The sequence below is a fragment of the Notothenia rossii genome, assembly GCF_949606895.1.
Source record: "Notothenia rossii genome assembly, chromosome: 3".
Lineage (NCBI taxonomy): Eukaryota > Metazoa > Chordata > Actinopteri > Perciformes > Nototheniidae > Notothenia > Notothenia rossii.
This window is the reverse complement of record NC_136901.1, coordinates 70,677,476-70,702,618: the sequence shown is the minus strand read 5'-3', so window position 1 is coordinate 70,702,618 and position 25,143 is coordinate 70,677,476. Positions and strand designations below refer to the sequence as shown.

General features: G+C 39.4%; 2 protein-coding genes across 4 annotated transcripts in view; one reads left to right on the top strand and one right to left on the bottom strand.

Moving 5' to 3' along the window:
• Window positions 1-25,143, top strand: part of ctnna1 (catenin (cadherin-associated protein), alpha 1) — a 126,171-nt gene that overhangs the window by 68,167 nt on the left and 32,861 nt on the right. For all 3 annotated transcript variants that reach the window (XM_079670860.1, XM_079670861.1, XM_079670859.1), the window contains exons 8-9: window positions 21,312-21,392; window positions 21,616-21,768. In XM_079670860.1, coding sequence (XP_079526986.1) covers window positions 21,312-21,392; window positions 21,616-21,768 — 234 coding nt within the window. The remainder of the gene's footprint in view (window positions 1-21,311; window positions 21,393-21,615; window positions 21,769-25,143) is intronic.
• lrrtm2 (leucine rich repeat transmembrane neuronal 2) lies at window positions 11,860-15,872 on the bottom strand. Its single transcript, XM_079672996.1, has 2 exons — window positions 15,041-15,872; window positions 11,860-14,426 (listed from the first exon to the last, which is right to left on the bottom strand). Exons 1-2 carry the CDS (start codon window positions 15,042-15,044, stop codon window positions 12,784-12,786), a joined length of 1,647 nt encoding a protein of 548 aa, XP_079529122.1. The 5' UTR covers window positions 15,045-15,872; the 3' UTR covers window positions 11,860-12,783.

The window sequence follows — 25,143 nt, the reverse complement described above, 5'->3', positions numbered from 1 at the left end:
TTTTCAACTCAAGCGTCAAATTCGCCTGACGCGTTCTCGTGGTAGCCAATCAGCGGTGAGGATAGCTGTTAGCACTCAGAGCTCACAGCTCCTCATATCTTTTCACAAACTGGACAAAGGTTAAACATGAACAAACCACAGACTGTCTGTCTCATGGCAAATACAGTCGCTGGTTTATTTATGTCTGTAGGCCGTTGTTGTGAGTGTGGACGGTCGGAGCATATACAACGTTAGCTTAGCCTGGTTGATCCGATCTCTATTCAGAAAACACATTTTAAAAGGTTTTTTCCCTGCCGTCTGTCTGCAGACTCGTCAAAGCATTAATAAATGTTTTTTACTAACCGGTATCAGTATGTTGTTACTTCGGCATCATTTTGAAACGTGCATTACAATTAAATCACGGTAAAATATGTTCATTTTGTTGTAGACCCCTAGCCAGCGCGTCTTGTTTGAATGATGCGAGTAAACACAGCTGACAGCTGCGGTGAAACTCGAGCCTTTAGAGCGATGCGAATATTCGCATCGCGTCCGGTGTGAACGAAGCATTACACTTTGCTTTCTGCTTGCTGAATCCTCTTTTTCATATTCTCCATCTTTGCAATCTTTTCCTTCCAGTTTGTGTCCCTTTCTCTCTGAGCAAAGAGCTCACTCTTTGCGTGGCTCGGGTTGTCTTTTTGCCTTGGGCATCTACAGTGAGTGGCAGAATTTTGCTTTATCCCTATTCCTCTGTGTCTCAATTTAAAAAAAAAAAAGAATAGGCTGGAGTTGATCTTGGAACATTTTCCCTGGCTATGTTTTACTGAGCTATGTGCAACCTTACGAGGAATCATGATAAGTTTCAAGTTGAAAACAACTTCAAGTTCACTCTAATGGGGATTCAATTGGGATTTTACATTGTCTTTTTTTTTTGTACTGGGGCAGCTCATGAAATGTTAAATAACGGATATGATGTAAATCCTATAGGGGGAAAAAACAGTATAGATCCAGAGCTAGAAAACCAACAGAGGATGTGGAGGATTGTTCCAGCGTTTTCCTTTAACCCATTCTTTTGGAAAAAGTGAAACGATGCCCAAAGGGGCTATACCTAATGCAAGACCAGTGTGAAAGCAGTTCAATTTATCTAGTTGTAATCTCATCTAAATGCATAATTAAAACAAATTAGACTCCACACAATGTAACAGGGAAAAGATTTAGTGTCCCCAAGGCTTTTCGTATATTTACAGCCTCCATAAAACAGTGGCCTGTCAGTAACAGCATGTCAGGAACCGTTTCCCCGACCTGGCCCCTGATCTTTTGCTGGTGAATTCTCTGCTTTTAGATTGGCTCTGCTGGCAGGTAGATAAGATGCATAATTTCTCCCCCTCAACAGTTAAACGGGATAAAGAATGGCTTCAGAAAAATACATTTTGTGAGGCTGTGATTGAAGTCTTACTTCCTCCTTTATCAGTTGTATGGCTGAATGAACTTAACCATTCATATAAACTTGTCTGGCACTTTTAGTAATGGGTGATTTTATTGGCAAATATGACAACATTTGTCTATACAGGTTAATATGTATTTCTTGAGATTTATATTTTATTGTTTGCTTGTCTGAACCTTTACCCTTTTGTTATGGAGTCTGAAACACAATGAATTGTCACCATGGAGAGCTGCAGGACTGATTTAAGTATGCAATTTGCGTTTCATCCTAAAAAGCTCTCCATTTTGGCACTTAGGATTGCTTAATTGCTTTAAAATATCCCCTTTGTGTGCACATGGCAGATGTGATGCTGCAGAGCAGCCAAATTCATTTAGCATCTTTCTTTTTAATTGGAGTTTTGTTAACTTAAAGGTAGGGTAGGTAAGAATGGAGAAGCCAGCTCAAGTGCGCTAGAATTTGAAAGTACACAGCTGGAAAAAATCTGCCTCGTCCTTCAGACTTCCTTACAGAGCCCCTCCTCCAACACACACGAACCCACTCATCACCAATGAGGGCACGAGATAAGTTTGTGCACGAGATGAAAGGCTGAGAGGCAGGTAGGCCATCAAGTTATTTTAGCCCGACCGGCTCAGATGATTGTTCTTGCTTTTTACAGCGCCATGGCTTCCACTGATGATTTTTTAATGTATTTATTTTAGGGCTGTCAGTGGATTAAAATATTTAATCGCACATTTTTTATCTGTTCTAAATGTTCCTTGGAATATTTTTCAAGTTTTTAATAGTCTTATCAACATATGAGTGGACAAATATGCTTTATGCAAATGTTTATTATCATTTGAATAATGACAAATATTCTCATGAATATTAAACACAACAACCTCTGAACATTACAAATATTCGCCTCAATTCAATCTGGAACCTCTCTCATTCGTGTGTGTGTGTGTGTGTGTGTGTGTGTGTGTGTGTGTGTGTGTGTGTGTGTGTGTGTGTGTGTGTGTGTGTGTGTGTGTGTGTGTGTGTGTGTGTGTGTGTGTGTGTGTGTGTGTGTGTGTGTGTGTGTGTGTGTGTGTGTGTGTGTGTGTGTGTGTGTGTGTGTGTGTGTGTGTGTGTGTGTGTGTGTGTGTGTGAACGGGAGCTGCCTGGACGCTGCAATCATGTGGCGCGCACTATCCGTGCTGACTTTTCGTACACTGTCTGGCTACCAGCGAGTCAAGTGCTCGGCGCAGTTGTCGGCGAAATGTCACTCCTCTGTTTTCATTTAAACAGCTCCTTATATCCGTTAGTGCAGCTAGCTAGCACCAGATGCTAACAACTACAACAATATACGTAAGGTCTCTCTCTCGCGCCACACATACACACCCTCCCGATGGCCAGTCGGTGAGTGTGGAAGTGTGGTCTGCCGCAAGCGGGCAGCAGGAGCGGGACTGTCAGCATCAGCTTGTAGATGGTATTTTAATCTCGATGCGCTCTGAAACTACGGGGCGGCCGAGGACAAAAAATACACGTGCGTTAAAATAATTAGTAACTTTACAGCCCTACTTTATTGTCAAAGCATTTCATGTATTCATTGCTATCGTGATGTTAAGAGCATTCCATGGAATATAACAAAAAGTGTTAGAGAATCGGTGAAAACTACAATATTCTGGACTCAATGTGTTCAAATTGTCCAGCATGCTCTCTAGCGCCACCTATGGCAATTCCATTTTTGGAAAGATGTACAAAATCGCACCGTAACTCCGAATGACCTGGAATTTTGCATACTTATTCGGGTGGACCTGCTCTACATATAATCTCATTGAATCCCTAAGCTCCGCCTAAAATTTTTTTTCTTCAATTAGCATAATTTCAAAAACAGTTAAATATTCACTCAAATATATATTTTTAAAGATTTCAACACCAAACTCAGTATACAGCATCGCTGGAGAGTCAGACACATCATCTTAGGAAATGAGCATGTTCAGTCGATAAATGTGGGCTTCATTACTCTAAACGTGTTCGCAAAAAGGCGGGACTTAGATAGAAATGCTCATAACTCATCAACAATGTACCAAAAAAACACACATTTTGGTGGTAAGGTTCAGTTTGTATTTGGGAATAGGCACAACAAGTAATTTTCATTTTGGACAAATGTATAACTCATGAACTGATGGACAAAATAATTTGTTTTTGTTTTTAGACATACTTTGGGGATGAGTATGAACTTATATTTAAAGTGTCACAACGAATGGCAAATGTGGGCGTGGCCTGTACTTTTTTTTTATGACGATGTGCTAAAATGTGCTTCGGAATGCAAAACTTGGGAGACACGTCAAAGCCCTCAACCTTTTCGAGAATGTAAAAAAAACACGTAATTTAAAAAAAAAAAACTGCTCACTAGCGCCCCCTATTGTGTGGTAGTCACATATAGTTTCTCAGGACTTCACGAATTTTGGCACAGACATTCCTCAAGGAGTTGCGGACATATTTGTAAACAGCTTTTATTTGCCCTGCCCCCCAGGAAGTCGGCCATTTTGAAAAATTTGTGTTTTTCATGCATTTTAAGCACATTCTTGCGAACTCCTCCCAGGGGAATAATCGGAAAAATTCCAATCCAGGACAAGTTCAGCCCATATCCAATGTGATTCTAAATTGCGAAGGGATAATCGATCGCTCAAACGATGAGCTCGTAAGCGAACGGAGAATGTTCAATTTTTAACGATTTACATGTCACAAATTACTACAAACTACTCGCTTATAGTTTTTCTGATATTCACGAAACGCAGGATACACATTGCGATTATAATTTCACACATATTTCAAATTGCTTTTCATTAGCCACGCCCCCCAGAAAGCCGGCCATTTTGAAAAATGTAAGTTTTTAATGCATTTTAAGCACATTCTTGCGAACTCCTCATAGGGAAATTTTGGAAAAAAATTCCTATCCAGGACAAATTCAGCCCATATCCAATGTGATGCTAAATTGCGAAGAAAATAGTTGCTAGCTCAATCGGGGAGGTCGTAGGCTAACGGAGAATGTACAATTTTTGACCATTTATGTCAGATAACCTACTGACGCCTGCCACACACACACACGCACACACGCACACGCACAGCTCCTAAAGCATATACTAAATAACAGGGTACAGCCCTTGTATATTTTATTATGTGAAGCACTATATGGTTTCATGAAAAATATCTACTGTTTATTGGTAGATATCTCCTAAAGCCTACAAATAAAGTGTGAAATGTAGGCCTGTCACATATATTATTGAGCGATATATATTATACACACTGTTGTGCTTTCTGCACTGACCTCAGCAGCTGTTCTCACTGTAAACATCACCTCACAATGAAAGCATAACCTAACATCCAGGAGAGATGTGATTAGTGAGTAAACAAACGGTAAAGGGCAGAAAGTCTGATGCGCATTTGATCATCTCAAATAACTTATCACAACGGGAACAGTTTGCAGAGCTGTGCTTGGTTGACATAAGTCCAGCCATGCGTCACACCTCTTTTAAACATCACTGTTGGCTGAAATCGTCTCTGGAGAATACATCAGTATACCCTCGGTCATAGCTCCTCCAGAGTCTTCTCTCTCTACATCTTTGTACCCTCGGTTATAGCTCCTCCAGAGACACTCCTCTCTCCTCTAAATCAGTGTATCCTCGGTTACGGCTCCTCCAGACAGCCTTCTCGATAATCGATCCTCGACGAGCCTTTAGAGAAATTTGCTTTCCTTCGAGACGGCGCGCCGACATCCGTTTCCGGGTTGCTGCCGGAGGACCTGGGAGTCTGGGACGCGAAAATTTGAGAAATGACAAACGGCTAATTTCCGAGTATTCGCTCGCGTCTGCTTGACGCCGGGACGACCGGCTGCCCTCCCCGACAGGCGCACGGACGCGAGGGCCCGCTCATCACTGCGTGCACAAGTGCGACCGCAGTTTTAATTATTATTATTATTATTATTATTATATAAATGCTCTTTAGAGGTGCCCAAGCTCAATTGTCCCTAATTACTGAAGAAGTAAATAAATATAACCTTGTAACAAGCGAATCTTGTCATTTGTGACATAAGGTGGTCATATTTAAAGATAATAATAATTTACCTAATGGAAATCCAGTTGGTGTATTAACTCAGACTATGGAACCTATGGTTGGAATTACCCCAACCAGCTGGCAGCTTATCAGACACAAATGAACAGCAGCATAATGGAGCCAATTTAAAAACTACAACCCAATCCAGAACTAAATGCTGTCTTCTGTTGTCAATATGCTAAATCCTTTTTTGCTCAATTGATCAAATGTTATGACCCATTTTCTTGAGACCAGTTTAAGAGAACAACAAACTTGTAAAGACTCCCATGCCCTTTATTACATAATAAATATGACAATTTCACATTATTAATTATATGTTTGTATAAGTCTTGTCATCTTTCATTGTTTTATAGTTCCTCGTTCACTTGTTACTTTTAAAGCGAGGTCCATCTTCTTGGGAGAATTGTAATTATTTATTTAAATATCAAATACACACATGAAATAAAACTTACACAACAAATAATGCTAATTATTATTTGTCAGATAGTGGTTAAAAACGACGAGAAATACAGAATGTGAATCTGCTGTTAGCAGTTGTGTTAAGCCAGATCATTTCAGTGGCTTGCGGTTGAGGTAGACAGATTAGAAGTGAATCAAGCTGTGAGGAAATCTCTATATGAGGGGGAGACGACATCTTGGTGTGTTTTTTAATGCGTGCCAACACATTCACACACACTCATCTCCAGCAGGTCCATTTGTAATCATCAGACACACCAATGACCTTGGCAGTTCATTTATATTAAATTATATTACATAATTCGTCACCTACTTAAGATGATTAATATTTATTTGTTGTAACACTTACAAATATCCATTCAAAATGTCCCGTCCAGGGCCCAGGGGACTAGGGCCTATCCAAGAACACAGTCAGCGCAATGTATTTCACCATGGACAAGTCACCATGCCATCACTGGGTTAACACACATAAACAGACAAACACTCACGTTTAGATACTTTAAGGCCGCTGGAGGCTATGTGTTTCCAGTTCACCTGACCTGCATGTCTTTAGACTGAGGCACCTGAAGGGCATGCTCAGCAGAGATGAGGAGAAAAACACATTCTACACTGAATAGGACCCGTTTGTATTCAGTCAGAGTACGTCGTAGCGGTCATAGAACAATACAACGCACTGGTGTTTGTAATCAGGCCGTTTGGGGAGGTATTCGGGATAATGTATTGTGTTTGCTGTCATCCATTTATTTTGCACAGAAAACGTTTGTCTACACTTGAGGTGGAGCTGTCAAAGCTGTTACTTAAAGCAAGGGCTTTCTGCAGTGTGTTTTATGAAATGTTGTATGACATTTTGAACCATTTGCCTATAACTTAAGAGTATTGCTTTCTGTGTAGGAGGCAGCAAAGACAGACTTTCCATCGTGACTGTTCTTGTTCATACTGATTTTAAATGAAACAATGTCTCACAAAAAGGGAGACAAAAGAAGGATTATCGCATAACTGGATCTCTGCCGACACTAAGCTTCAGTGACTGAGCCAATGGCTGATGCCTTCCGTCATAGGTGCCTTCAGTCTTTATTATTAATTGCATATTATTCTAATAACGAATATGTTTCTGCTTTGAATGTTAATGCTCGGATGTTTGATAGCATAATATGTTTTTATATCTAGTATAAGTATCTTAATAGTATTTGTAACAATCACATTTACATTGCTTATTGGGATAATAACTGCTTTTTTTCAGTATGGGCCATTTTAATATTTCCTTTTAAATTATTGATAGTTCCTTTACATTTTCGTAGAACTATTTTGTATTTAAACTTTGCCTTAACCTTTTAATATGATAATTTGAAATGATTAATTTATTTAAATGCAAAGTACAAAGATGGAAATTGATAACATATTTTTGTGTAAGAAGCAACGTTTTTGTCTTCAACAAAATCAAAAGGAAAGTTTTGGATTTTGCTGTCAGTAGTTTTGCTCATCTCCGTTTCCAGTTTCCACCTGGGTCCTCCAAGGATAAGGTAGAAGACTGATTTGAAATGTGCGGAGTGATACATATTTTAGGGATAGTGTACGTAAGTCCAGAATTCCTTGGACTCTGCAGGCTACTGATGGCATGTAGTCAGACTCTCTAGTTTAGTGCCCCCCCTACCTGGGAACTCTGCAGGTTAATTACTGAAGCCTGATATCAAGAAAGATCTGGTCATATTGAAGTGGTTCTTAAAGTTGGAGTGCCATGTCGGCCTTTATTCTTTGCGATGCCTTGTCTGACTGAAATGACAGACCTTAAGTATTTATGTAAACGGTTATTCTCTCTTTTTAGCACACTGGGCTTTTCATTAAACGTTCCAAGGAATTGAAAGAGCTTGGATTACAGTTGTTTTGATAGAGTTGTTGTGTTTTGATCCCCAGTCTTATCGGAGTCCTGAAATATTAAGCATCTGTCCGTACCAAGTTCTGATCTAATATAATTCCTCTGTTAGAAAAACCTTTGACTGCAAAAAGAAGACATAAGCTGAATTATGAAAGGTTAACGATGTCTTCCTGCATTTGGTAGCGGGGCAAGCTTACTTTTGCAGCCTGATATTTTTTACAATACAGCATTTGAACTATGCAGGTTCTGATTATGATCAAACGGCTATGTATGCTGTGCAGTGATGGTGGACACCAACACTGGGGGTGGGTTCACTACTACAGCATTGAAGTTGTTTGTATTCTTTATGGTGAACATATAACTTCTGTATAAACATTTAGTTGTGTTACATAGAGACTGATAGTATCTGCCATAGATCTTTCAATATAAAAATAAGACTTCCTCTGATGTGAAGAAGACTCCAAATTGGATTGTTTTTGCAAGTTGTATGTCTCGAGTACGGTTTGCTAAACATTTGGAATTTCTTATCTTGAAAGAGTGACCGTTAAGTACTGGCACAAAAAGGTCAGTTTGAAGAGCAGTTTCAACCTCAAATGTGTGATGCACATCTTACATGGAATCCCTATACCACATGTGGAGACATAACTTTGACATTTCCTTCTTTGCTACATGGTAGAATATGTCAACTTGTTTGGATCAATCATGTTCAATTTGCTACAGCTTTTAAAATATATGTTCACCTTGTTACACAAACTTCCACTATCATTTCCATGTTATTACTCTTGCTTTGAGCCTTTTTGCCTAAAGATGTTATAGTCTTACATTTGATGAAAAAGGATTCAGAAATCATGTCAATGTTTCTTAGATGCTAATTATACATTTAGGAACAATCCATCAAATGTATTGCGACCTTGCAATAAGCCATAAATGCTTAGCTAGTTTAGTTATTTAGCAATAACTGACAAGTCATTAAACATGCTGAAGACTAAATAACCTTTGTGAAATCTTAGTTTGTTATCTGAAGGTTGAGCCGTCAGAATATTTCTTTCATTGCATGACGCACTTAACTATTGAAGTTGTTCTCAAATGGAAAGTCAGTTAATCAATTGTTCACTATAGTCATTTCCGTGGAAAAATCAACCCATCAATTTTTCTGTACCCACTTACTCAAATGTGTGATTTTCAAATGTCTCTTTGTTAAAGTATCATTAAGTCAATATATTTGATTTTTTTTTTAAAATAAGCTATTTTAAGACACACACAGAATAAGTAAGTTAATGTATAGCTATGTGTAAACATTTGATAGACAAAACAATTAAGAAAGTTATTGATAATGAAAATAATCAATAGTCACAGCCTCCAAGCTTCATGGACCCTTCTCCGGTAAACAACAGATTCAACGGGATAGATTCTTCTGCATCACCTGTTATTCTATTGAAATGCCCATATTCAGAAACTGTAGACACTGCATTAAAGTAAGGGGTTCACAGAAACATCAGCTTTGCATAACAACATCATTAGGCTTTTTATATGATCCCTTTCAATGTAGATGATCTAATCTTGATGTTGACATGTATTGATAGAAGAGACTTTGATTCGAATGAATCCTCCAACCATGAGTGCATTAAACTGTGCCTAGCAAAGATTACATTAGAAATGGAAAATGTTTCATTTGACAAATGCTTTCAGGCATTTCACATATACTGATATGCAAATCCACCTCACCAAGGGTTGGGTGTGATTTGGTTTGCAAAAGACTTGCACACTAGACCAAACTGCAATGAAAGACCAAACCAAGTTGTGAGCATTCATCAGTTAGCAAACACTCTGTAAATTATAACCATTTTATTTAAAAAATATATGTTTTGAGGGGAAAATGTTTTTTTTTTCTTCTTCAGTTTGGCACATCTTATCCACTATACAGATATGAAATTGTACATATTACAATACAAAAGGAAATGGAAAGAGAAAAGCATTCATTTTGCACAAAGAGATTGGGTAAGAGAGAGGGGATTGGTTCACTTGTTTTTTTCCTTTTTTTTATTTTTCGGCAGGGTGGGGACCAGGGCTAGAGGATGACGAGAGGAAACAAAAACAGTTTACAAAGAGCCAGAGTGCAAAGGGATGCATATTTCTACAAACTTGTGGACTTTCAGTCATTTAGTACAACCGTAGTCTTTAACAGTGAAATGTCAAATGATTGACAGAACTCTATAGGAATTCCACACACACACGCACACACATCCCCATTCTCGGTGATATCAAAAATGAAGTCTCGTAATAATGTTTGCTGAATGACATTAAGAAATATTCAACTCAATTGACTTTTGAACATGCAAGACAGATAACAAGGGCAGTAGTAATAGCAGTGCGAAGCTGGAAGAAAACAAAATTTGAAACAAGGTGGAGGTGCTTGACTTTGGACATCATTACGATCAGTGTATGTTTTTCATTGAATGCAAATTTGAACTGTTACACAAACACTTTCTTTGAACTTGTAGGCATCATATTATGTGTACAGAGACATGACTCAAGCTTTCATTTAGAAGATTAAAGCCAAATCTTGACACCTTCAACAAAGACACAAATCCACAATTGTCACCTCTAGGGGGCGCTGTCCAGCAAACTGCATCCTACATTCTCAAAGCCAGGTTTCTGAGTTGGTTAAACATAGCCAAAAGTTGGGCTTTCGAAGAAAAGGCCTTATTTAAGTGTACAGCTATAAGGCTTCATGAAGATGCCATATTACAATTTTCAGTTTTTAGAATTGCAATTGATTTTTTGTACTGTTCAAACACTGGATAGCTCATCAGTTTAAGAAATAGTTTCTGCTGTGTGATCAGTGTGCATTTCAATCCTATGGTGCTCATTCAGTTTGTATCCTTTATTTCTCTACTACCTCCACTTGGCCAGAAAGATTGGTTGGTTGGTTTTAATAAACGAAGACATTACCCCATCATTGCCCCCTCTCCATCGTCCCATCAATTCCTCTCAATCCCTCTCTCTTTCACCCTGCCCCCACTACCAAACTGAACACAAAGAAGTGCGGAGCTGCGGCAGCAGCTTTAGTCTGATGCTAATGCACATCCTCTCCCTGCTGCATACAAATGTGTCCTGACCCAGGCTGGCTGTTTGCTTATCACTGGATCTCCATTTGCTTTCAGGCTATTGACCGCAGTTTAACTTGACACTTGTGACTGCTAACCAAATAACTATTATAAGATGTTTCCTTTCCCGTAATCTGTTTTTAATAATGTAAACGGCATCCTTAACACGGACAAAGTCTTAAAGTAAAAGGTTCAATTATGTTTTTAGGTGGTACAGAGAATGATTCGACTAGAACTATTTTTGAGTGGCTGAACAAGCTAAATGTTGCTGGATCACTGGTGTGGGTGACAGAATATTAGATTATTTTCGCCTTGCCTTAATTGGTTGAATCTTGGGCCTGTCAGACCTGATTAGTGTGTGAGCAGTAAAGAGCCTGGGCTACTGCTGAAAGCTTTTCTTTTCAGAATGAAATGCTCTCCTATGTGGCATTTGCGCTGGCCATTACCCTTTCACTTGTGTCCCTTACACATCACACTAACTCCTCTGTATATTGATCTTATTATATAAGAGCAAATCGGCCAACTGTACTTACTAGGTTGAGCTGATGGAAATATTATGGTCACCGTTTGTGTGGCATTCAGGGGCTAGAGAATCCATGTACACGTCATTGTAAATGTAAAGGTCTAATCTTTTTGTTCTTGGTGTCCCAGAAGAGGAAGACATCCATATGTCTTTGCTAAGTGTAATATATTGGAGAGTAACCACATATGAACAATGCTTAGTGTTTAACCACATGTTGAGAATGTATTTGTGAGCTCATACATTGAACAAGCTGCAAAACTGCATTGCATTTACGAGTCTGGTTTTAAAAAGGTAATTTTTCCTATATATATATATATATATATATATATATATATATATATATATATATATATATATATATATATATATATATATATATATATATATATATATATATTATATAATTGAACATAAATTCTCAATGTCTGCTGTCTTTTCAATCAGTATACACTTGTGGTTGCATTTTTACAAAGAATACATTTTGTAAGAAATTCAGATTTAAACAAGAGTTCCTTTTTTAGCTAAGGACAGCTGTTTTTTGGGGGGATGGGCCCCCCCCCCGTATGAGTTCTGTAAACATCAAGCACTGAGAGGCCTTTGATCTGATGGAAGATTATAAACCCACCTAATTGATTCATTTGGTAAATGTAATATACATGTGTGTATACTTAACCGAATTACATGGTTATTGTCTCCTCAAGAAGATTTATATTTTATTTGTAACGAAACAGTAATGACATTTATTTTTCGGATATAATTCAGAGTTTTGGTCTTGGGGTCCTTTTTAATGTATAATAGTTCTCTTTAAACAATGAAACCGAAAAACAAAGACATTATGATTGATCCGATTAAAATGCCCTAGTGATTGAGTGATTGGCTTACAGTGCCTGTGGTGCAGTTAGAAACATGATTTCAGACATTTACTTTTAAAAAGAAATGAGACATAAATCACATTTCTCCACTTAATGTATTCTGTTAGCAGAGGGCCATTTGGCTAAGTATTTTCTCTGTGCTCCAGAATATAGTGACAATGTGGAGACAAATCTCAGTTATACAACTTTCTTGTTTAAAATGATTGCCCCTGCCTGATATGAACAACTTTGCATTCATAGAAAAATAAATGTGTGACTATCTCTACACCATCCCTAAACTGTCATGTCCAACCTCTGTCACTGTAGCACTCGGCATTTCTCACATATTCTTAAATCTCACTTGTAGAAATTATGCTTTTTACATAAACTGGAAAAAAACAAAACAAAAAAAGCAAACCCTGTATCATCTGAAATGGTCAAATGGCAAACCATATGCTCTAGGAATAAATAAGAGTTCATACTTCACACTCTTTGTAAGGCAGTTGCTGACACTTGCACTGCCCATAGCCATTTATGATCACGAGTGCCCCTTCTTCATGGCTGGGCTCATACTCATTATAGGGTACCTGTGTAGCTAGATCTGCCATAGGCTGCCGCTGCTGGGTCCTCATCTGTCTGCGGTTCTGAATAGCCGAACAGTGGCGTATCCTGCGCAGGGTGGGAGGGCAGCACTTCCGTGAGATATACACGACGAAAATTATGAAAAAGAATGAAAATAGAAGGGCCATAGTTCCAATGATAACCCTATGAGTCATTACAGTGTTGTCCATTGCAGAGAAGTCCTCTGTTACAGCTGCCTCTTCCATTGTAGCAGTGGTTGCTTGAGCAGTGCGTGGTGGTGTTGTTGTGGTTGTTGTGGTAGTGACTGTGGTAAAGCTCCCAAAATCCTCTGCATAGTCCTGCGTGGGGGTAGGCTGCATAATTCCAAACAGGGAGCTTGTCATCTCTGCAGCTATAGTAGCGTCCGTGGTTGTACTAATGGTTTGAACAACCGGCGCTGAGAAATTCTGGCAAAGCTGGAATCCATAAACAGCGTCAAGTATCTCCTCTCCTTGTGCATATTCAGGACTATGGCAGAGGATGGAATGTTCCCACCTTCCCTTAAAGGTGCTGAGCCACGTGGCCAGAGAGCAAATACTTTTGGTACATTCCCAATAGTTGCTTGACAGCCCAATAGTACCAAGAGACTGCCACTTATCCATGACTGTGGGATCCAGACTGCTTAGTTTGTTGTTATCCAGCAGCAAAATCTTTAAATTTGGCAGCGTTTGAAACACATCAGATGTCAGGACACGGATCTCATTTCCTGTCAGGTCCAGTTTCTCTAGAGTGGTCCAGGTCCACTCCATGCCACATGTTAAGTTGCTGATTTTATTCCACTGCAGAAACAGAAACTGGAGGGCAACAAGGCGAGGGAAATGGGCCAAGTTTATCTTGGTCAGCTGATTGTGCTCCAAGTGGAGTTCTTTGAGCTTAATGAGCCCAGCAAATCCATTCCGGGCCAGACTCCGTAGACGGTTGCTGCTTAGGCCCAGATATTCCAGGCTGCGGCAGTCCCAGAATGCCCGGACAGGTGTGGTGCGGAGTAAATTGGAGCGGAGGTGGAGTATCTGGAGTTTCCTCAGTCCATGAAACAGTTCTGGTTCCAATGCAGTCATCTGATTGAAAGACAGGTCCAGTATCTGGAGGTTGATGAGGTGGATGAAGGTTGTGTTGGGCAACTTGGTGATTCGATTGGAGCTCAGATTGAGGTCCTTCAGCTTGTAGAGCCCTTGAAAGGCATCCTCTTGTACTGTTGTAATCTGGTTGTGGTCTAAATGTAGCCATGTGAGCTGGCTGAAGCCATAGAATTGATCAGGGCTGAGCTCAGTGATGCTATTGTGGCGTAGCGACAACCCCAGGGCCCCTTTGTCCACACCATCTGGGGGTGCCTGAAGCCCCTGGGTGTCGCAGTAGAACTGCAGGTCCTCACAGCGGCATTTTTGAGGGCAGGTCGTGCACGATGCAGGAGGCAGCAGGCACACTAGGAGCATGCTGATCACACACAGACACAGAGCCGCTGGTGCAGGTCCCACCAATGGCCACCTTGAATGGAAACCTGGGTGGGTTCAAAGAGAACAAAATGAACTGTGGGGCGGGAAAGCTTATCTCTGCAGAGCACTTATTACCAATTCATGGTGACGATTGTGCTTTTTGGATGTGCTCTCGTTCTTTCACATACAGGCATACATAAAAACACACAGCCGTTAAGATCTTTTGCATTGACATTTGCAACTTTCCCAATGTATGTACAGATACTTTTTTTATGCTGAGGTATAATTCAATTGTAATGTACTTACATATGATGAATTACATATATGATCTTGACTTTGTTTCCACACCCTTGCTACTTATTCACCCTTATCCTATCTTCTGCACATGTTGTGCTCTGTAATCTGGTTAAAATACTTATATTTATATTACTGTCATTCATCAATTATTGCGTATTTTTTTTATTGATTAATCATCTTTTCATCATGAATAGTTAAGCCTTTAATAGAAAAGCTATTTAAAATGTATATATTCCGGACTCGTGTGTCGGTGAAAAAGGAAAAATGAAGGGCAATGGCAGTAAATAGACTAGGCTGAAGAGCTTTTAGTCCTTAGCTTCCCTCGCTCTTACTTGTGTTCCCTATTCATGTCCAGACCTGCCATATAAAGGGACTAACTTACCCATTCTTTTGTGCACATCGGAGGCTGCATTCAACTGTCCTTTTCCGCAGACTCTTGGAGCAACCAGATGGAAGAAAAATCCAAAGGGAAAAAACCCTTTTGAGTAAGCACAAAAGGAATCAGCTTCTTTGGAAATAAAGCAATTCTGAGCCCACCTAGTTGAAACAAAATATGAAATTCCATGTCCCAAGATGAAGATTATTCCTCTTATTTTGCTTGAGTCCTTGAAAATCCGTCCTCAGAGAAAGGGTTGAATCTTTTCCTTCATCCCACGAATCCTGGAAATAATTATTTAATTTTTTTTTTTTAAGTTGATCAGTTGCATCCAGAGCGACTCCGTTGAACAGACCCCCCCTCCTCTCCGTTTTTTCTTTTTCTTTTTTTTACCCTTTTGTTTCCTTTCCACCGCAATGGTGTCGGCTTAGAAAGTCAATTGGAGATCAAGCCGTCCTCTTCATGGCTGTGTTCTTCCGACCCTAACTTGTTGATGGCAGCCAGAGATCCTGCTTACGACGCCGGTTCAGTCTCAGCATAGCCTCTGCAGAGCTGTGCGCGGAGCACTCCTCTGCTAACCGAGACGCAGGGAGAGAGAAAAAAAGCAGAGCGGGGAGTCAGGGATGTTATTCTGTGCTTTTTGTTGCAGCCACTCACTGCTACAGAGTGGTGGCAGCCTGGCGTCGATCATCACTACTGTTTCTCTCTCTCTTTTTCTCTCCCACACTCACAAACACCCTCTCACTCTTTTGCTCAGTCACTTGCTCTCTGCCTCATACACACTGCTTGTGCACCTCATTCTCCCCCAACCTCCCCCCTGCATACCCACTCCCCTCATACTGGCTCGTCACCATCAGAATATTGATATCTTGAACGTGTTGCGGCAGCTTGCTGTTGAAATTAACCACAGCTGTAAATCTCAGCCTCGCCTTGCTGTTGTTTTGTATGTGCTATGTATGAAAGTATACCGAACACATAAACAAAATAACAACAAAGCAAAACGTAGGTCATAACATGTGGCTCTTGACAACATAAACTTCACGAGGGGGGGGCGGGGGGGGGGGGGGTAGGTGTGCTGCATTCTGTTATCTCTGTACAGGAGTATGCTATAGAATTGCTTACATAGGACGCCTGGCTTATATACATGATTTACATATCCTGAGTGCAGTGATGGCATGTGATGTATGGCCAGCTGCCCTGAAGTTAAATTAGGCTTCCAGCATGTAATAGGCTAGAACAAATACTTGTTTGTGAAACAAAAACATTTCATATGCAGATCTTGTTTTTTAAGAAGACACCATTTTAGAGTGCAAAACAGAAAGAGATGTCGGTAGTTCAGTGCATAAAAATGCTGACTTTTCTTATTGATTTAATGTTGGTTGAGATGGGTGTGAGGGTAATTTCAATTAACTACATCTGAACCAGCCAAAGACTAGATATAAGAGGCATTAAGAAGATGTACTGTGGTGTTCAACTTTTGCACTTCAACACCTTTTTTTCCACTCATGCATCATTTACTTAAACGTGACCTCAGATCGCTTGAGCCTGCCACACCCCTCTCTGATTTATACTTGTATATTACTCTGATTACCTTGCTGCAATGTATTTGATATGGATTTTAACTCTTGTTGCAACTGCTACAGGCAATAAATTGTACCTAATGAAAGCAAAGAATTACATTTCCTCTGTGTGCTTTGGCAGGAGATGATAGTGAAAGAGTTACTTATACAAATCTTATATCATTAGAATTACAATTGATCTGGATTACTTTATGCATTTATACATCCCAATTCATTTCATGGCAAGAGTTTCAAGACAAGACATGTATCTGGCTGGTACTTTCCAGGTTACTGGACCGGCATGCTGCTTTCATTCTTCACGCTCATTGTGGTAGACTGGGAGATGTAGAAAAAATGTGTGGTAGCTTCCCATTTCAAATTCAAGATGTGTAATAGGCAGTTTTTAAAACAAAGAATGTGAAATTGAAAATGGACATTCAATTAAGTGAACTTGCTGAAACAATATCATAGTCAGTGATAATTTGACACTTGGAGCATACTTATTTTTCATAGAATTTTTCAATAATTGAGCGGACTAGTGGTTTTGTAGAAAAGGGATGTTCCTAAAACTGTCCTAAAGGAGATGGATAGAGACTCACGGGTATCATAAAAGATGCAGCAGAGAAACTGCCTCCATAATAAGCACCTGAAGAAGTGCTTTGGAAGCCTCTGGCGTGGAAATGAAATATAGGCTAGGCGTGAAGGAAATAGGATTGAGAGGGAAGGGGCAGAGTAAAGCCCCACACAGCACTGCATCCAACCAGCACAAAATCACAGGGGATTAGTGCCGTTGGATCTCCCTGGCCCCTAACCATGTACACAACCCCCCAATGGGCAAAGGGCAGTGGGGGATGGGGCAGGTCAATGCCACCACCTTCCATGGTGTTGTCACAGTTGATTGGAGCAGTATAGGGGGACGAACGGCCCTGAGACCAACTGTTTCTTTGCCTTTCCTCCATTGCCCTTTCCTGTTCATCTAATTTTGCTTTAATTGTATTATCCTCCAGTATCTGTCCATCTATCTGTCGCTCACCCTGTCTTTCTCCGCCTCTTTCTCTCAATCTCCACATCCTTCCTGAAAGTTTTAGATTTTCCAACATTTCGCTTGAGCAGTTTGCAGAATGTGACTGAACATGCTCTCTGCTCTCAGTGGGACCAGTAGTTAGGGCTTTGACTGCTGCATAGTGCTTAGCGTCGTGACAACTGCCAATGGTGTTGCAGTATTAAGAGACATGATTTACACAGTAAGCCATGCGTAGTAAATTAAAACCTTTTAATCAACACCATTTTCTCATTTAATATGAGGAGATTAGAATATTATTTTTGAGTGTTATTGTAGATTATGAGTGGTCATGGAGTTTAACCTTTTTACAGATTAAGTGTTTTTTTATCGACAGAGAATTGAAAAATAGATACAAATGAAGAACTATCATTAGACTACTGTAACTCCCTCCTGGCTGGTCTACCTGCATGTGCCATCCGACCTCTGCAGCTCATCCAGAATGCAGGGGCTCGTCTGGTCTTCAACCTTCCTAAATGTTCCCACACCACGCCGCTCCTCCGCTCTGGCTGGCTTCCAGTAACTGCTAGAATCCACTTCAAGACACTGGTACTTGCGTACCATGCTGTGAATGGATCTGGCCCTTCCTACATCCAGGACATGGTTAAACTGTACACCCCAGCACGTGCACTCAGCTCTGCATCAGCCAAACGGCTCACTGCACCCGCACTGCGAGGGGGACCCAAGTTCCCATCAGCAAAAACACGTGGGTTTGCTATCCTGGCTCCAAAATGGTGGAATGAGCTCCCCATTGACATCAGAACAGCAGAAAGCCTCCACATCTTCTGGGGGAGACTAAAAACTCATCTCTTTCGACTCCACTTCGAGCGATAGAATTACTAACAAAGCACTTGTATACTAATAAAGCACTTATATACTAATAAAGGACTGGCTTATCTAAAAATGAAATCTCAAATATCTTGAAATGTTTTGGCTCTATGAAACCTGATGAACCATCGAATGCACCTATTGTAAGTCGCTTTGGATAAAAGTGTCAGCTAAATGTAGGCCTGTCGCGATAATCGATAAATTGACTTATCGTACGATAAATAAAAATGGACTCGATAACTTTTCTGAGCTCGATAAATTGCCGTTTACATAAAGATGTGACCAGCATTTTAGCCTGAAGCGCTGTGGCTGCCAGGCGTGCTGTGAGGGGCGGGGCTGACACACAGCCAGGTCAGGACACTCCGCGTGCACGTGCAGCAGCCAAATTAATAATATAGCGACAAACGGGAGACAACGTGTGACTTACTCGCGGGGAATTTAAAGTGAAATGGAATTGGTTACACAACCTAACGACACATCTCGATTCTCCGGTGTGGCTGTATTTTGGATTCAAACCAAATCAACGAGGCCAACCTACGGACTTGAATGAGCCGGGCGGTGTGTCGCATTGGTTTAAAAAAGGTAGCGACAAAAGCAGGCAATACCACGCATTTTAAACTACCTAAAACACAACCACTCCATTCCGTTTTCCCAGCTGGGAGCAAACACGGCAGCTGGAGATGGAGAACCCCCGCCCGACAATGCAAACATGTTGGTGTTCCTTGCTCGAAAACTTAGAAAAACAGATTTGGATATGGCCTGTTGAGGCATCTGGGTCTTTGACAGTGGACTGTACACTTGACTTGTTTTAAGGAGTTTTTTTTGGTATATAGATATAGATAGATATATATATATATATATATATCTATATCTATATATATCTCTCTCTATATATCTATATATATATCTATATATCTATCTATCTATCTATCTATATATATATATATCTATATATATATCTATATATCTATCTATATATATCTATCTATATATATATATATCTATATATATATATATAGATATATATAAAAGAGAGAGCTCTGTTTTCCAGCCTGACTCTATTTAATTTATTGTTTTGGTTGTGTGTGATTTAATTAATTTGTTTTATTTATCAATTTATATATTTTAATATTATTTCACATTTCATTTGCAATGTTGAATGTTCAATAGAAAGTTATGTTTGAAAGGATGTACTTGAATTATTATTATATATTATCATTATGTCTAAAATGGTCTTAAAACGGTGCCGACAATATTATCGTTTATCGCAATAATTTCCAGAAAAATGTATCGTCCAACACAATTAATTATCGTGACAGGCCTAGCTAAATGCAATGTAATGTAATTAGTAATCAAAGTGCAGAGTTTGAAAATGTTGACATGACTGCAGCAACAGCTCTCACACAAGCCAAGACAGTCCTTGCTTTGTTGAGAACAGTGTTTACAAGTTTCCTATTTTTTTTTTATACAGATAATATCATTTAATTAATACAAAAAAAAATACAAGTGATATTGATCTACACAAATGGCTTCATACGACAGAAAATGGTTTTGGTCACACCAAGAAAAACCTTTTGAAATCAAGGATTCTTGAACCAAACTGTATTTGTCCCTTATCCTCTTTGGAATTATTACAGATTAAAATCTGCCAAAATGTTCCTATACATTGAATATATTATTTAGTTTTTCACTGTGGTATAAAATAAATTATCGAGATCTGGTAATTATACTGGTAAAGGTATCAACTTCAACATTTCTGGTATCATGACATTATAAAAGTTTAAATAACGAGCAGACATAAGAATTAGCAATTAAAATAATGGAATCTGAGCTCTGTATCTCTCATTAAGAAACTAAAGCCTGCATCACAGCTTGTCTTTACTGGATTACTGTGATATACTGTGTTCTGTACAATATGCGTGTGGTGTGGTGTGGTGTGGTGGCAGGAAGCTTGGGCAGGATTTGGATAGCCTCTTTTGATCCCTGCGTGAATGCAAATTACAATTTAAAAAAAAAAAAAAAAAAAAAAAATGCAGTTTACAATGGCAGCACTTAAGAGGGTGTGTTGCCTATGAATTATAGCGCTGATATAGATGCAAATCAGTGCTTTTTTAAACCAAAAGCAGCTGTGCCTTTCTACTGATGCATTGTTTAAGTGTGTGAATGTTATTTATTGAAACTGTTGGCCACTGTTTGTTTGTGTGCTCCAGTGTTCGCTCACAATGCCATCAGTTGGGAAATGATTCCAGTGTTTTAACAGAGGCAATGTGGCAGATTTGACAGCTGGACTAAACAATAGTATTTAACAAATAAAAGGAACAGAAATGAATTGGGCTTTGCAGAACACTAGCTGCACTAAAATGTGAGTTAAAATCTCGCTGGAACTTTTTACATTCAAAGGACTGAATAGAGGAATAAATAGATATATTTTCGTGTGTCTGGTAAATTACACATTACATCCTTCATGGGATTATTCATTTCAAAACAATGCAACAATTCTTGTATCAATACCCAAAAGCATTTAACAGCATTATGACTTGACCTTATTCAGTAACTCCTCGAAACAATATTCTTCTTTTTAAACATTGAAATACATTTTGAGTACTAACCTTGTACTTTTAAAAAGTAACTAAAATCAATAAACTATGAACATTTTCTCAACTGTAAACTGAAGCTACACAATGTTTACCGAAATGTCCCTGTAAATTGAGTTGGACCTTTAGCGTGATCACAATGTATTTCATTTGAGCATCCACAACAGATGTGTTTGGAACATTGCTGTCCCTGCACCTTAGCCCTCTCTAATTCCTCTGCCATGTTTATGTTTCAGGCTGGAAGGAAGGACAGGAGTGATGCTCTGAACACAGCCATTGACAGGATGACAAAGAAGACCAGAGACCTTCGCAGACAGGTTTGTACTGAAATGTTTAAAAAAAAAAATCCTACTTCATATATACATTGTATCAATATTTTCGCTTATAAAGTTAAACATCTAGGAACGGTGTACAATGTAGTAGATAAAAACAACTGCAAGTGCACATTTATTTCCCCCTATCACAAATGCATAGAGGCATATATTTCCTCAACAGTGCCCTTTTTATAAGTATATATATATATATTGTTTTACTTCACAGCTGCGTAAAGCTGTAATGGACCATGTCTCTGACTCGTTCCTGGAGACCAATGTTCCCCTGCTGGTCCTGATTGAAGCCGCCAAGAATGGCAATGAGAAAGAAGTCAAGGAGTATGCACAGGTGTTCCGTGAGCACGCCAACAAGCTGATCGAGGTAATGTCAAATTTTGAGTGCTTTCAGAAACAAAACCTCATATGACCCAAATACAGATTATTCATACTTTTTCTGTCCATCCTATTGATATTTTAGACATTTTAGCTTATAGTAAACGTCAGTCTTCATCCAGCTTCTCTGTTCTCCCTTTGTGACTTTTTCTCCGAAAGATTACCTCTTGATAAAACTGTAGGATTACAGCACAGCAAAAATCTATCTGGGATTGTTTTCCCAAATTGAAACAAAACAGGAAATGTTTTCTGTGGTTTCTGTCACTTGTAAAGGGGATGCGGACTCTAATATGATGCTGTGAGGATATAGTGAGCAAACAAGCAACACAGAGTGGTCATAGCAACAGATAACATTTTAAAGTGGATACAAACGAGGGAAATAACCACCACATAAGGATAGGTGCTCCCTCTGGGAAAATGTTGTCTTTGCCACGACAGGTTGATGTTCTGCTTATTGGACACCTCCACATGTACTGATACCTCAACATGTACTGATACCTACACAGATACATATCTTAAAAGGGGCCAGGTTCCTTCTGTTTACCCCCCCCCTATCTGTGCTTGGTGTCATATCTCAAGACAGGGTCATGGTTTGGCATAGACCAGGATTTGAATGGCTCCATTGCTGTAACCTAGCAACAATAACACAGACAATGGCAAAGTGTTGGACATGGTAAGCAACAAGCCTACAAAAACATGAGTAATCCTCAGTAGTGGTATTTCCTTCGTTTTCTTGAACACTTGTGTCAAAGCATATGTTGACATTTGAAAGTGACTTCTTCCCCCTGGCAAACGACCATGAGTGTAGATGGAGCAGGGGGGGGGGGGGGGCAGTATAAATGTTCACTGGGGAAAGCAGTGAAGCATTAGAGGGGAAAAGGGGACCACACAGGGGAGCAGACCCTGAAGGCCTCTGTCAGAAGTGGCTTTAAAGCATGACATTAGTGGACTCCCATAATGCTCTGGCACTACATCTGCTTATAACACTTGGATGGGATAGATGAAGAAGCAGAGCTTTGATTGAAATGTTACATATGAATGTCATTAAATAGATAATACAGTTTATACTTGTTTAAAGCAGTTTTTCTCACAGTGGATTTAAACAAATTTGTATTGACATAAGTAGTGTAATATGGTGTTAATATAAGTGTTAGATAAAAACTTCAAAAATATTTTTTACGGCAATACAGCACAGTGTCTTAAATAGACCATTAAAAGTCAACAATAAAACAGAATGAATATGAAGTGTGGGAAAAACTACAATACAGTTATGTTAATGAATGGCAGGGATAGTTATCATGTGTTTTGTTTTGCCTGGCAAATCTCTTAGTCTACATGGAACTAGCTTGATCTAATTAAAATATCCATCAGGTAAAATATATTTTGACACACATAAATTAGGAATGGTACTTACATATCCAACAAAGGACAAAGTGACACTGATCTCGGGCTGTTCATGTGACATCACGAGTTGTGCCTTAGAGCAAATGGTCCATTAGATCACACACATTTGTTTGAAAGCAACATTATGACTGACCCACATTCATTTATAGGCCCCTTTTAAGCAGCTCCTCTAACCTCATTTGTCACAATATTGTCTTTTTGAAACCTAGTGTTTTATATAATTAAATAAAGCATCATTTCAGGTCTTACTTTATGGGTTTCATTTACTTGATGTGTCAAAGTCTGCTATGTAATCTGTAAACAGGTTAACACGGGGGGAACACAGGAAACAGTCACCACAGCAGCTAACCTAGTTGCAGCACTGAAGACCTTTGCTTTTGGGATTCGGTCTGAATTAACCCACATTGCATTCATAATGTATTCAGTTTTATAAGGCTGTGTTAAAATGTCTCCACATCTGAAAGGTAACTATGGCAATAAATGTTCATATTACCTGTTGCCAAATCCATTGGGTTTTTCTGTCCCATGTTACCAGGCATCTTTAAGCAGTAATATTCATCATCTTAAGAGCAGGGGGAGAAAATAGACTAAGCTTTGTGTGGTTGCCTCAAGGCTATGTTCTCAATCGTTCCAGGGTACTCGGGACTATGTGCAGATTTAAGCACGGAGGTAGCAGTGGAAGAATGTAGCCGTGAAAAACCGCTGTAAATACTTTGCATCAGTAATGTTCACATATAATATCTTTATTTGAGGCTTCAGCCATGGGTGTTGGTGACATTAGATAAGGGCTTGGTTAACATAAATGTAGTTGCTTTTAAATGACATGCCACTAAGAGTTATAGAGATTTACAACTTGACAAGTTGAGATGCAGAGATGCCTCCCTTGAGGTGGGACCAGTCTTCCAATGGATTAGTGACATCAGCCTTGGAGAATCCCATAGTTTACTGTGGGAACCCTCTTTTTTTTGTTCTTTCTAAAGCATTAGACAATCTTACATTTCTAATTTCTTCAATGTTCAATCCTAATGCCTTAAGATGCATTATTTAAACAATTGAAGATATTTTTGACTTAAAAATAATAAGAAAAATGTCAGTATTTTAGCATGAACACTAATACACAACAGTATGGAACCTGGGATGTATTGCTATTGTTTTTTTTTACCACGGTATTGAATTGGTGCTGGTATTTGGATCAAATTATTGTCATTTCTGTTGAGGAACAAAAAGTACGATTTTGGGAGGTGCATTTTAAAAGAAATGTTTGCACAGACTTGATAAACTCTGGCGTCCCCTGACACTCAGAATGGCATGGTTACAGCATGCTAAGTGGAAAAACATTACTTTACTTGAGGGTAAAACATTCTTGTTTGGCTTCAAGCAACGTCCCTTTATACTGAAATATCTTCGTCCCAGTGGTATCGTGGTGAGAGCAAGAGAAAGCTTGTGTGAAAGATCATGAAAGTAAAAACACAGGTCTCTCCATAAAGTGGCAGCTTTTCTTCCTGTAGGCGCTCTCTCACCCAGCCTCTCGGGTTACTGAATGTTCTCTCTGTGGTCCCTGCATGGGTTTGCATAGTGATGGAGGATGTGTTTATATCAATGTTTCAGTGCGTCACCAGCGCTGTGGTATAAGTGTCTCATCAGGAAAACTGCTCAGGAATCTTTCAGGTGGTAGTGGACATGTTCATGTGGAATGAAAGATGATGAGGAGAGGATCCTTCACACTCTCATTCACTCTGCCACTCCTGCAGCCAGTGATGCTTCCAGTTATGCTTCCACCGCTGAAGCTTTAATGGATTTCTTTAACAACCAGTCTTATTATTATATATTTGCTCCACATTTCGATAAGTTTATAATAGCATTTCATCTACCAGACCCCAGGCCCAAGGGGAGTTTATTACGGCCAACACGAGCAATCAAAGAAATCACACGGGTAAAGAATAAGCCATTTTGTAATTTC